General features: G+C 30.3%; 1 protein-coding gene across 1 annotated transcript; it reads left to right on the top strand.

The window, feature by feature from the left end:
* Positions 1-11409: 11409 nt before the first annotated feature.
* LOC141711333 (protein PHOSPHATE-INDUCED 1) lies at positions 11410-12654 on the top strand. The gene has a single exon (XM_074513714.1). It carries the CDS (start codon positions 11502-11504, stop codon positions 12471-12473), a length of 972 nt encoding a protein of 323 aa, XP_074369815.1. The 5' UTR covers positions 11410-11501; the 3' UTR covers positions 12474-12654.
* Positions 12655-13681: the final 1027 nt, after the last annotated feature.

The raw sequence follows: 13681 nt of genomic DNA, 5'->3' as shown, positions 1-13681 counted from the left end.
GGGTCATGTATTCAAATTGCGAGTATTTTTCAAAATGAGTAAAATTCTGATTTTTAAGCTAGTAATTTTGATACATAAATCAATTTACTTGATTCTATAATGATCCCAAAGATATTAATTTTGTTGGTAAGATTTTCTCGTCAAACTCTTAATTCAAATTAAACCTATGTAGTGACATGTTATTTACGGGGAGGTCATTTAGTCAGATTTCGAGTATTTTTTAAAAAATGGGTCAAATTATAATTTTAAATTCGAAATAAATCGAAATATGCTAATTATAACTTATCTAAATATGTAGTACATATATATATATATATTATTTATATAAGTGTATCTTTTTTTAACATATAAAAAATTTAATTATATGTACAATTTATTTTTTTATTAAAAATATATATTAAAAATATATGAAACATACCTTTCAAACTAAATTATTTAATAAATAAGATAATGATAAATTCAATTTTTCAAAACTAACTCTATAAATATATTAGTAATCATGTTTAAAGTTAAATAAATTGTCTTATTTACGACACTCATATATTATGTGTATGATATAAAATTTAAGTAATAGTGTGGTGTAGTGGTAAGGTGATGTGCTTATAAATGTGAAGACTTGGGTTCGATTCCTCCTAACTACATATTTTATATAAATTTAAAATACAGGGGTAAATTAGTCATTTCAATGAAACTTTTTAATCACATGAATTTATCCTCTTGTTCTCCGATTATATATAGAAGTGATATGACCAGATAAATTCGAAACTTTCAAATTATTATTATTATTTTTAAAAAATAGAAATTCAATTCAACAACGTAAATATAATCGAAATTAAACAAATGCTTAAATAAATCGTTGTTAAATCCTTCCTTATTGAAAATGCAATCAAGCATTTTTTGTAATATAAATATAGTGAAATGTTAGGTTTCCCAAAAAAATTTCTCAAAAAATTCCCCAAATGCTAATGCGTTACGTTGCAGAAAACAACTTTTTTAATAATATTGATAAGAGCCCCGCGTATATAAATATGCGCCTATATATCAAAAACCGTCATATATTTGTCATATTGTTTGATAATTTTTTTTAAAAAATATTGGAACACATAGTACTACTCATAAATACATGTACTTGCTCTGACTCAACTACAAATATGTAGTCTACAATCAAAATATGGAGTTATTTCATTTTGGAAATAATGCAATTGTTCAAAATTGATGGTATCCGCTTAATTTATGATTATTGATTTATTTGAATAATTTAAATGTGTAAACGAGTTGAAGACTCGAACGTATAAAAGACTCAGATATCAACAATAATATTCCTGCGGTCTCATCTGAGGTAAACAAGGTTAGTTGTTACTCCATCGCTCATTATAAAATTCTTCAAATTAAAAGTGTGTAGATCTCTTCATATCTAAATTATGAGTTAATTAATGATCAAGTTGGGGTTAGAATCTGTAGATGCCTCATTCGTGTAGTCACAAATGTTAATTAATCCGTAATGCGAGTCACGTATATGTTGGAATAACGAGACATGGCAGCTATGTCTATTGCTAGCTGAAACAAACCCATCAGACATGGAAGTATATGCATGTATTTAATATTTATAATTGTATTAATATTTAATATCAATTGTCAATTGTCGTTGTCAATTCATGCAGCAAGAGGTGCACACAAATTATTGAAGACCAATGGTAATTTGTCAAAAAATCTTTCTTTCTAAAATTTTAACGCGTTAGATAAATGATTTTTTTATAATTTTATATTAGTATTTTACACTTTTACACTCGAAAATTCATTTATGGATCAAATTGTAGATCACGAACGTCCATCTTTGTAATAATAATTTATCTTTCTAATCACGATTTTTGTGAAAAATATTAGAAGTGACGGGGATCAAATTTGAATACGCTGTCAGCGTTAACTCTAATACCATATCAAAATAGAATACTAATTTAAGATTTTGAGAATGATCTTTTTTAACATCTTAATATTTTAGAGTGATTGGTTTATCGACGTGATACCAAAATTCGGTTTAACGTGGAATTCAGCTTCAGTCATCTCACCCCTATTTATTTATATTTGTTATTGGTATGAATGTTGGCTCTTTCCTTTTTATGAGATATTTGAACAAATAATTCATTTTTATGGCGTAACCATTCATTTTTGGAAAAAAACGTCACTTCTTTGTGGGTTCTGCCATAGACAACCACAAGAAGTGGCGTTACGAGGCATTTTTTTTATTTTTTTTTGTTTTCCTCTCTCCTCCCCCAATTGGCCTTATGCTAACTCATTTTGTAAGGCTAAAAAATCATGTGAAGGACATGTTTTTGAACTCTCATATTAAATTTTAAAAAAATGGCTTGATTTTTTTTAGGTAGTGAGACAATCCTTTTTTTAGTACATATTTTAATTTTGATTTAGAAGTTGTGTATACATTACTTTCGTAATTTCAAAAAGGGTGTCACGGGAGTCGAGTGTGCATTTTTTTGATAAAAACACATTTTCATGGGTTTTCAAATGTAGTTGCAATTTTTTTTAAAAAAACTTTTTTCCATGTAGTAGTACTTTTGTAATACTTTGATTACTTTTTATTTAAAAAAACAAACTGAAAATATATGATTTTTGACTACCCGTAAATGGTAGTATAAATTCGTGATAAATTAAGAAAAAAACTAATACATAATAGTAATTCGACACAAAATTGAAAATAGCACGCAACTACTAATAATAAAAACATTACAACAAAGAAAGATGCGACTAATATAGATTTGGAATGCATAAATGCACAAAGAAAATTCGAAATGAAAAAATAATGCAAATACAAAATACGAAATGGAAAAATGCAGGATCAAAATCAACACACAATGATTCCAGTCAACATGTTGCGATCCAGGTTCCACATCACCATAATCATAGGTCACAAATACTCCATGTCCACACAAGAGCTGAATTGCTAACCTAAATCGACATCGCACTTTGACGATTAACGTAAAACTGGTTGAAGGTGCATCGGTCAGCCAAATCTCGTGGGTATCAGTATCAAGATTCATTTTGCAGTCATAAATGTTCTGTTTCTATTTGCATATAATATTTATTATAGAATTGAACTTGTTCAGTTTTAAATTCTTCTAGATCCCAGATAAGAGATCTAATGTGTCTATTGTCTTTTTCACTGACAATCTTTCTAGAAACCTGTAAAAGGTGTTCTAAGTATTGATAGTTATTCATGGAAATCATGGCACTACCAGATATGTTTACTAACCACGGATGATTATTGCTACTCATAGAATGAGAAGATTTTAAAAAGATTTAACACTTATTAAAAATACAGAGTTCTAAGCATTTGTATTTGCAGTAAGGTTCAATAATATAATACCTAATTTTGACATACCTGAGTCTTTGTGAGATATGATCCGAGAATTTATTCAATTCTGTAATTATCCTGGTATTGATTACTCCAAGGATGCACCTGCTTCCCTCAACGGCCACCTACCTAAACGGTACTTCGCTATGACTTACTCCCTCCAGGATATAATCAAACTTTGATATTAAAGAATTAAATAAACAACAAGGCTCTGATACCAAAACGCGGAACACTCCATAAGTATTGTCAAAATAGGCAAATATTATTTATTTCTCAAACCCTTACATAATACATAGCTTAGAACCCCATTGGGGTTACTACTCGCAATACATTACTAGTACTCTCTGGAATTAAGAAAGAGTTTTTCTTGTAAGAATACCAGATACCCTTTCCTAAATCTTAGATCTCCTTTTATATAATAAGGCAGAGATCCTATTACAAGACTATTCGTCTTAATCATTCATAAAGTAGATGTCTTCTGCTTTTCATAAAGTAGATGCCTTCTGCTTTTCATAAAGTAGATGCCTTATGCTTTTCATAAAATAGATGCTTTCTGTTTTTCATAAAGTAGATGCCTTACCTTTTTTCAAAAAGATAAGATGCTCTATTAAAAACGGTGTCCCGGTTTTGCTTTGAGCAGTATTCCTGCTTTAGGCAAAAGTTCTTTGTCTTCTGCTGAAGTAGAGGGGTCCTCCATTATTCTTTTTCCAGATTCTTTGTCTGGAGTGGTGGTACCGCAGATTTAACATTCGAGATGGATGCCAAATTTGCTTATTTCCTTTTGCTTTTTCTTGGAGAAGATTTCTTGATGCGATCCAACAGCATCTTTATGTAATAATTGCTTTCTGAACGCGACGACTTTGTTGTAGTCATCTTCACTTAATCCTTTATGGGAATAAGAAATCATTAAGGCATGCGTTGTAGCTAAATTGACTTTTAGCTTATCTTCCTTTTGAACACTAAATAACTTATTGATTAAAATTAATAACTTATTTTCAGCTAGTGCTCTTAAATCATCCTTCTCCAGTGTAGGTTCCATTGCTTGGCTTGGAGAATAGATCTTTTCCTTGTGGAATGTTGATGGTATATGGGTGTAGACGTTACAGAGCAGCGAAGTTCAACTCCTTATTAACCGGTACAACATTTTTTTCCGAAAAGACAACTTTAACTTTGTTACTGCATATAATAGCAATTTTGAGGAAATAGAATACATATTGTAAAAACTCTTTGCACTTGGATGGATTTAACTTGTTTTCCTTACATTTCATCACCAATAACCATTTTCAAAAACCTTTGTTTTACATTTCTTGCATTTGTAACTTATTGTACATTTCCTCAATCAGCAATTAATCTAACCACATTTACAACCCCAAAAAAGCTGTTAATATATAACGAAATGTAATACGAAAAGATACAATGAAAATGGAGTACAAAATAAACGTGTGATTTTTTTATTTGGCTTGACGTGCCTTTTACGGGACGTGATTTGGACGCCGTTCATTAACTTTATACAGAGAGTTGCACAAAACAGTATGACATGGAAATGGATATATGAGCTTATTGCCGGAAGAAGTTTGTTGCAATTCGAGTTGGGATTGTGGACAAGATGAGAGAGGTGGAAGATACCGTGGACAATGCTAGAATTTGATAAATAAATTATGGGCCGGCTTCTCCAAGTAATCCATAACTGCACCGTTCCTTTTCATTTCAGATTCGTATTAGTTATGTCTTTCTGTAATGTAATGTTATTTTCAATTAGGCATTTATGTTGTATTATGAACCTACTTTGACCACGTTCATGAATTTCATTCCCATATTTACTTTTTCTAATTTGTATGTACTATTTTACACATTCCAATATCATTCCACTACCACTTTCGGGCAGTCAAAACTCATAAATTTTTAATTTATTTATATTTTAAAATAAATAGTAAGTAAAGTATTGCAAAAGTACTACTATATGGCTAAAAGTTTTTACAAAAAAAATCATATTTACATTTGAAAAATTCGTGAAAATGTGTCTTCGTCAAAAAAGTGGGCAATCGACTCTCATAACACCCTTTTAGGAGCTGCAAAAGTCATATATATATATATATAATTACTTGATTAAAATAAAAAATACATACTAAAAATAGGTTTGCATCACTAACCAACAAAAAAAATTAAACCAAAATAAATTTTTTATTTAACACGAGAGTTCTAAAACATGTCATTTAGATGATTTTTTACCTTATAATAGTTACAAACACAAGGCACAAACGGGGGAGGGGAGTACAAAAATAAAAGAAAAGGTAAAAAAGTCCCGGAACGCACTTCTTGTGGGTGTCTGTGGCAGAACCCGAAAAAATGGCTTTCTGTGTCATTTTTGTCCAAGTTTGAAAAGGTGTGCCCTAAAAATGAATAATTTGTTCAATTGTCCCAATAAAGGACATAACCATAAATGTTCGTATTAGTTATATTTTTTATTATCAATCGTAACGAATTGTATCGTACGATTGAGGATTATATAGCTCGAGGATGAGAGAGAATCATCCTCTAAAATAATATAAATATACTTTTTTCAACGCAAATGAGTTATAAAGATGATACAAATTATAAAGAGGAGCGAGGATCGAACATGTGATCTAACGTACACATGATCTCAGTTTTTATCACTAGACTACGACTTTACCCATAAGGAATGATAGAAAATCAGTCTCAGTACGCAATACACATATTCCGAACAAGCATATAATCTTATCGGTCCGAAATAAGCCATGCCTTAACAATTTTTGAATTCCTACAAATTATATCTTTTTAACTAAAATTAAATAAATAAATGATGAGCGAGTAGCCTTAGAGCATTTCCAACCATGTTCACGTGTTAGGTAAAAAGTCTAGGTGGCAGCATGATTTAGATATTAGTTAAAAAATATACCACTCCAGCCATTAGACCTGTTAGCAATAATTTTAGATATCCTCCATCCCGTCTTCTATATTTGTTGATCCTCTAACAATTAGCTAAAACATTCATATCAGCTTTGGTGCCTTATTTAAAAACTTAATCTACTCTGCACATTAATATATACATATATTTATATTACACTTAATATATATATAAATTAAAATATATTGAAATTCTTATTTTATATTTAATATTTTTAACTTTATTATATTTATTTTAATATACAATGCATATTTTTATGAATACAAATAGAAATAATATAATATAATTATATATTTTATAATAGATATATAAGTAATGTTTATTAATTATGTTTGATTATATTTAAATTTGTTATTATATTTCAATTGAGATAATATTAAATTGCTATTATATTTAATATATTTTCATTGAATATATTATTTGTATTTTCACGTGTATTTAACTAAATATATACTAAAATTATTTTAACATATAAAATTTTCATATATATATTTATAGTAAAAAAATAATTTTATTGAAAATAGCTAACCATTATACCTAGTACAACTAGAGTAAAACCTCTTACAGATTCAACAAATTTTTAGATAATGATCATTTAGCTAACCATTTTAGCTATTAGCCTTGGAGATGGAGATGCTCTTATCTACTTAGTGCCTTCACCCCTGGACATAATTACAATACAATTATAAAATAACTAATCCAGAGCCTTCAGTAACAATGCCATTGTTTATAAGTAGAACTCCTGCATTATTTACTGTGGATGGATCAGTACAGTTGTTTAGTTTAAGATGCAAGTTGATCATACAATTACGCATTGTAGCTGGTTCATTTAGGTTTTCGATAGAATGACGAACTGGCACGTTCATCAATGTAGGTAATGGTAGATTAATTAGGTTAATTAAACCAGGATTTGCAATGCAAATGCATGGAATAAGCATCTTTAATTGTTATGTGCTACATTCATTGATCACAGACAGCTTGTTCATCGCCTGTAGGAACATAGAATGTCGCACTGCTTGTTTAAAAAATTAGGTATTGATCGACGTAAAATAGTCTAATTATTTAATTCTTCCGTTAATTTAATTATTATTCATTAACCTTTTTAAAAAAACCAATATTAGGATTCCTAGTATTTTCTATTTTATAGTATTTTTTATCTCGACCACAATCTTTTCTAATTTAAATGGGTAAGATTTTTTGATTGCATAAGATCTCGTGCTACATATTGCGATGAATCTAGGTGTACCTTTATAAATCATATACTCCCTCTGTTCCCCGATTCTTTACGTTTGATTTGGATACGGAGACTAAAAAATATATATATAATAGTGAAAAAGAAAAAAAAGTGAGTGAATTGGTGAGACTCGTTGACTTTTCATATAAAAAAGGGAGATAGTGGAGTAAAAATAGTGTGAAAAAGTGAGAAAGTGGTGGGACGCATTAACTATTTTTGGTAAGATTTGAAATATAAAGAATTGAATAAGAAATTTCAAAAAGGAAAATGTAAAGAAATGGTGGGGACAAATTGAATAATATATATAGTATATTTGAGATCATTGTTTTTTTTTTACAAATTGAGTTAATTGTTTTGACTAATAAATTGAATATATTTTTTTTACATATTACTACTTGACAATTGGCTTTTTTATATTTTAAATTATAATTAAACTCATAAAAGTTGTTTTTTCACACTAAGCGGGTTGGGTCGAAATTGCCATTCAATCCGGTATCAATACTCAATACCAATATTAAAGGATTAATAAGGAAAACCAAGTTTTTTTTGCTAAGCTGAAAACCAAGCTTTACACCTCCAACTTTAAACATTTAAAAATCCTATTGATAATAACGTGAAAATGTCATGCTTCTAGACATTCCCGATTTTATCGATTATTCCCGATTAATTTTCTGCAAATCTGTGAACGATTTAATTTTTGAAATCCGATTAATCTTTATATTTTTTTGATCGGTATATTGTAAATAAATTATTACATACACTATAGAATTTCAATTAAATTAAAATAAGTATAAATTATTTAAAATAATAAATATATGTTAACTTATAAATTAATACTGAAATAAGCATATTAAAATTAAATAAAATTTAAAATATGAATATATCCGAGTGGGACTATGAAGCTTGAGAAGGACGATATGAAAAAGCAGTAAAAGGTTAGTAAAATTTTCAAAAAGAGGAGGAGCATACGTGGCAGTGGTGGGTACAGCTGTCAGGTAATAGCTTGATACAACTGGCTGTCCCAATTCACGAGGTCTTTGTGCCTCACCCTTTTCTTACAGTAAGTAAGAAACTTGTGTGTCCGAAAGAGACGAGGCGCGTCAGTTGTCATTACACATCTTCACACCTCGGATACTATTAAGATTAACCTATCTCCTGCAGGATAATACTTGCTCTATCTCTCATATTTTAATGCTTTTCTGAAAAGTCAGGTATTTAAATGAATTTTAAGTTGGATAACTATTATTTTAATTTTTTTAATAAATTACATCGAATTAAATTGATTCGTTTATGTTTTATACATTGATCAGTGTTGAAAAGTGTGATGTGCTCATAATTTTTTGGGGAAAAATTCCTTAAAAGAGAAATTAAAATTTTGATCTCTAATTCTGTTGAAATCAGAGTACAAAAAGTCATGAAGAAGGTAATGCCAATATTTTTAGTTTAATAGCTTCCGTCACAATATTTTTACGTTTATTAAGAAAATATTAATTCAATAATATATTTCACTTATATCCATCATAAATGTATGATTATAGGAGTATACTCTTTTTGACCTTTTATTAATTATAATATAATTTGCAAGGAGAGTAATTTAAAAAAAATTAAAATAAATTTCCACTGAAACTTAAAATATACATGTATTATGAATTTTTTTTCTCTTTCAAAAGAGACTAATATTATGAGACGGAAAAGGTACATATTTTCAAGATTAATAATTCAGGGAATTATTAATATTTCGTAACTTTCACTAATTATAAAATATACTGCAACACCACCATAAACAAATAGTTCTCTTCTCGGGAAATATTGTTTTTATAGTCATTTTTTATTTTTAGAAAAAATATGTAAAAAGGCAAAATTGTCCCTAACGTATGCATAATAAACAGTTTTTGAAAAAATCAATACAAATATAACTTGTTAGGCATTATTAACATTTGAAATAGAGTTCTCGACACGCATTTTAAGACTCTTATCTAATATAATCACATGAATTTTTTTCAAATCTTTTTTCTTCTGAATAAAAGTTGTCAAATTAAATTTTTATTTAAAAAAAGAAAATTATAAAAATAGATTATAAAATATATTAAATAAAAGTTTTAAAACATGTGCCGAATTATCTATTTAAAATGTTAAGATCAGGACGGAGGGAGATGATTTTGAAGTTGTTCCTTATGAATGAAGACATCAACTGGGACATGAAAAAATCCCATCAAATTTCATCATGCGGACATCTGAAATTTAATATACTTTAATTTAAAATTTTTAAGATTTTTTGTTAATATACTGGGATTTTATATTATTTTATTTTAAATTTCATCATGTGAATTTATCAGGGTGAAAAATTAAAATAACTATTTTTAAATAACAATCGGCCAAAATAACCACCAGAATTTTAAACTATCCAAAATACCCACCAGATACTCTTCCAGTTGATACTCCACTGACATGGGAGTATCAGGATGATACTCCTTTGTAAGTGGAGTATCCACCCGTATACTCCTTTGTTAATGGAGTATTCACCCATATACTTTTTTCTCAATAGAGTATCATCTAAAATTTTAAAATTTTAATTATTTTTTATTAAAATAAAATTAAAAGTGATAATCTACGAGGAAATGAGTATCATGACTTATACTCCGCTGAGAGAGGGGTATTTGCCATGATACTCTACTGACAAAGGAGTATCATCATGATACTCCATTAAAAGTGGCGTATCATTCTGAAATTCCAGTATTAGTGGAGTATCTGGTGGATATTTTTAGCACCTTTTTCCAGAATGGTAATTTTGGGCAAAAAAATATATAAAAAGAGGTGTTTTGGTCTTTTTTTCAATTTATTATGAAATTCTTAAGAAAATCATTTAGACAAAAATTTAAAAACATCAGTTAGAAAAGCAAAAAAAAAGAGCAAGCAATTTAAAAGATGGAAAAGAAAAAAAAGGACATGAACCTCAACGGGCAAATGCTGGTACACAGCTGGAGCCTGGAGTTTATGTCCCCGCGTTTCCACCCAATAAATAACTCTCCAGCCTGGACCTACTTACTCCCCCCAGTCCTCTCCTCCCCTATATGGCTCTATGTACATCTCAATCACTGCATGGACCTTCATAGATGTTGTCATTTTTGTAATTACACTAAAATAATTACAATCAAATATTTAAATAACAATAATGTTAACATCTTATATGAGTCCCAGCTTAAAAAGAGTAGTGTTACGTATCACGAATTAGTTTTCGAAGCTTCTCTTAAATGAGTTGATACACTATTTATCACATTTTAATTTGTGATTATATTTGTATGTTAAAAGTGTCCCATCTTAGTAAGTGAATGTTATCCATAGACGAAGTTACATATAAGAATTTGTTAAATAATTTGAAAACGGATTCCGGACACCTATCAATTTTTTTTTTATTAAAAATATGATTTAAATAACAATTTTTTTTGGACTAATATGACTTATATACCTTACAATTGAGTATTTGTTCTAACAAATCTCGGGGGTGAGTAAGAATCGAACCCGTACGACAAGAGATAAACCCTTAACTAGTTGAGATACCTCGTTTAGAACACCAGCAATGAGCCACCAATATTAAACAAAATTAAAAGAAGCAAAATACCAAAAATGTGAAAATAAATATGTGAACAATAAAAAAGGGTAGTGAAGCCCAAAATCCAAAAAGTCCAATCAGCTGTAACTAAGCTGTAAGTTGTCCGTTGTGCAAGCGAAAATTAAAGCATTTACTACCAAAACAAACCAAACGCGTTCTATACGTTTCCTCTCTCTCTCTCTCTCTCTCTCTCTCTCTCTCTCTCCCACCTTCCTTGAATTTACACACACTTTCATTCACATCCCTCCTATAAATACACTCCACTTTCTCTCATTCCACATTCACCACTTCCCTTCTTACCATCTCCTCAACATCTACACACAATCTCTCTCTCTCTCTCTCTCTCTCTCTCTCTCTCTCAAACATGTCTTGTCTGAACACAATGGTACTCTTACAACTCTTTGTTGTACTAATCTCACTTTCCACTGTCACATTTGCAACAAGAACTCTCAATGAGCTTGTTGAAGACCCAACCAACCAATTACAATACCACAACGGTCCACTTCTTGCTGGTAAAATATCAGTCAATCTCATCTGGTACGGCAAATTCAAGCCTTCTCAAAGAGCTATTATTTCAGATTTCATCACCTCTTTGTCTTCGTCTTCGCCTTCTTCTATTCAGCCTTCAGTGTCCACCTGGTGGAAAACAACTGAAAAATACTACAATCTCGCGAAATCCAACAAAAGGTTCACCAACCCTCCATTGTCTCTCAAGTTGGGTAAACAAGTGCTTGATACGAGTTACTCTTTGGGAACAAAATTGTCACAGAAACAAATCATTAGTCTAGCCTCGAAAGGCGAAGACAGGAATGCTATCAATGTTGTGCTAACAGCATCTGATGTGGTGGTGCCAGGTTTCTGTTCTAACAGGTGTGGCTCACACGGCTCATTTTCTTCAATTAAAAACGGAAATTTAAAAGCAAAGAATTACAAATTCGCCTACATTTGGGTAGGAAACTCGGAAACTCAGTGTCCGGGGTACTGCGCCTGGCCATTTCACCAGCCAATTTACGGACCACAAGCTGCGCCGCTTGTGGCGCCTAACAATGATGTTGGAATGGATGGAATGGTTATCAATTTAGCTAGTTTATTGGCGGGGACCGCGACTAATCCTTTTGGAAACGGTTATTACCAGGGTACAGCGGAAGCGCCTCTGGAGGCGGCTTCCGCTTGTACCGGGGTTTATGCCAAGGGGGCTTATCCAGGATATGCTGGAGACTTGTTGGTAGATGCTACAACAGGTGCTAGTTACAATGCACATGGGGCTAATGGGAGGAAATACTTGGTTCCTGCTTTGTTTGATCCTGCTACTTCTGTTTGTTCAACTATTGTTTAATTAGTGATAAGTGAGATAAATCAAAAAAAATATGTAGAAGAAAGAGGATAGATAATCCAAATATTCATTCATTTATTTGTTGTTACTGCTACTGCTACCATGTATGGTTTGATTTGAAATGAAAGAGTAAACTGGTTTGGTTTGCTTTTCTTATTAAATGAGATTTACATCTTTGTCTTCATTTATACTTTGCAGTTTCCACTACATTGAAATCAATACCCAGGCTGAGTAACTGAAAAGCAGGCAGCAACAGCAAACAAGTAAATCTGAGTAAAGATATTTATTTATTTGGTTTGATATTTCTTCTTTAAACTATTTTTTTATCGAGGTAACTCTAACGGTATCACCTGCAAACCACGTAAACTGTCATAGATTCTCCTACCGTGAGATTCGAAAATATAAATAAGAGAAGGATAATTATCTTCTCATTAACCAACTGAAATAACCACTGCGGGGTCCTTTAAATTATCTTAATTAATACATTTCAGAATTTAGAATGAAACACTCAAATTTGTATATTCAACTTTTATTACTTTATTAAGAATAGCAGTGTAAATATAATATTGAAAATTTATTTAATGGTGTTTTTGTTTTTTTCAAGAGGGGTATCGGAGATATGGACAAATTTGGGTTTTTTCTCTCAAATTTTAAAATTTTATTATCTAAACGTTCGGAGTCAACTTGAGTGATTTTCGGTTATATAATAATTTTTAGCATAACATTTCAAGTTTGATTTTCGGTTATATAATAATTTTTAGCATAAGATTTCAAGTTGGACCAGAATCTTGTAAATGCCTTGTTCAGGTTTGAGCCCTTTAGTTTTTGAGCCCCCCTCTTTCGAGTTTGGGCCTTGATCCGAGTTGTTCTTGTTTGAGCCCATTAGTTTGCAGGCCTTTTACTGCATAAAATTTAGTAATTATGTTTGCACTAGTGATTTCGTGATTTTATGCACTCTGTCTTCTGAACTGAATGTTGTTTAAATCTTGACTGTATATAACAATTTGCATATACTCAGTTTTCAAATGCAAGGCAAACTGAAGTGATTTTTCTCCGTACATCTGACCTCGATAAAGTAATATTTGTTAAAATAATAATCTCACAAAAATATTATTTTTCTACTGTCCCAACATGAGTGTTACAGATTTCGGAAATCTGAATTATTCGGTTGAGGTACCGATTTGCAATTTGTCGGATGATTTTTGTAAAAT

This window comes from Apium graveolens, chromosome 3 (genome assembly GCF_009905375.1).
Source record: "Apium graveolens cultivar Ventura chromosome 3, ASM990537v1, whole genome shotgun sequence".
Classification (NCBI taxonomy): Eukaryota; Viridiplantae; Streptophyta; class Magnoliopsida; order Apiales; family Apiaceae; genus Apium; species Apium graveolens.
This window is presented reverse-complemented; position numbering and strand designations above follow the sequence as displayed.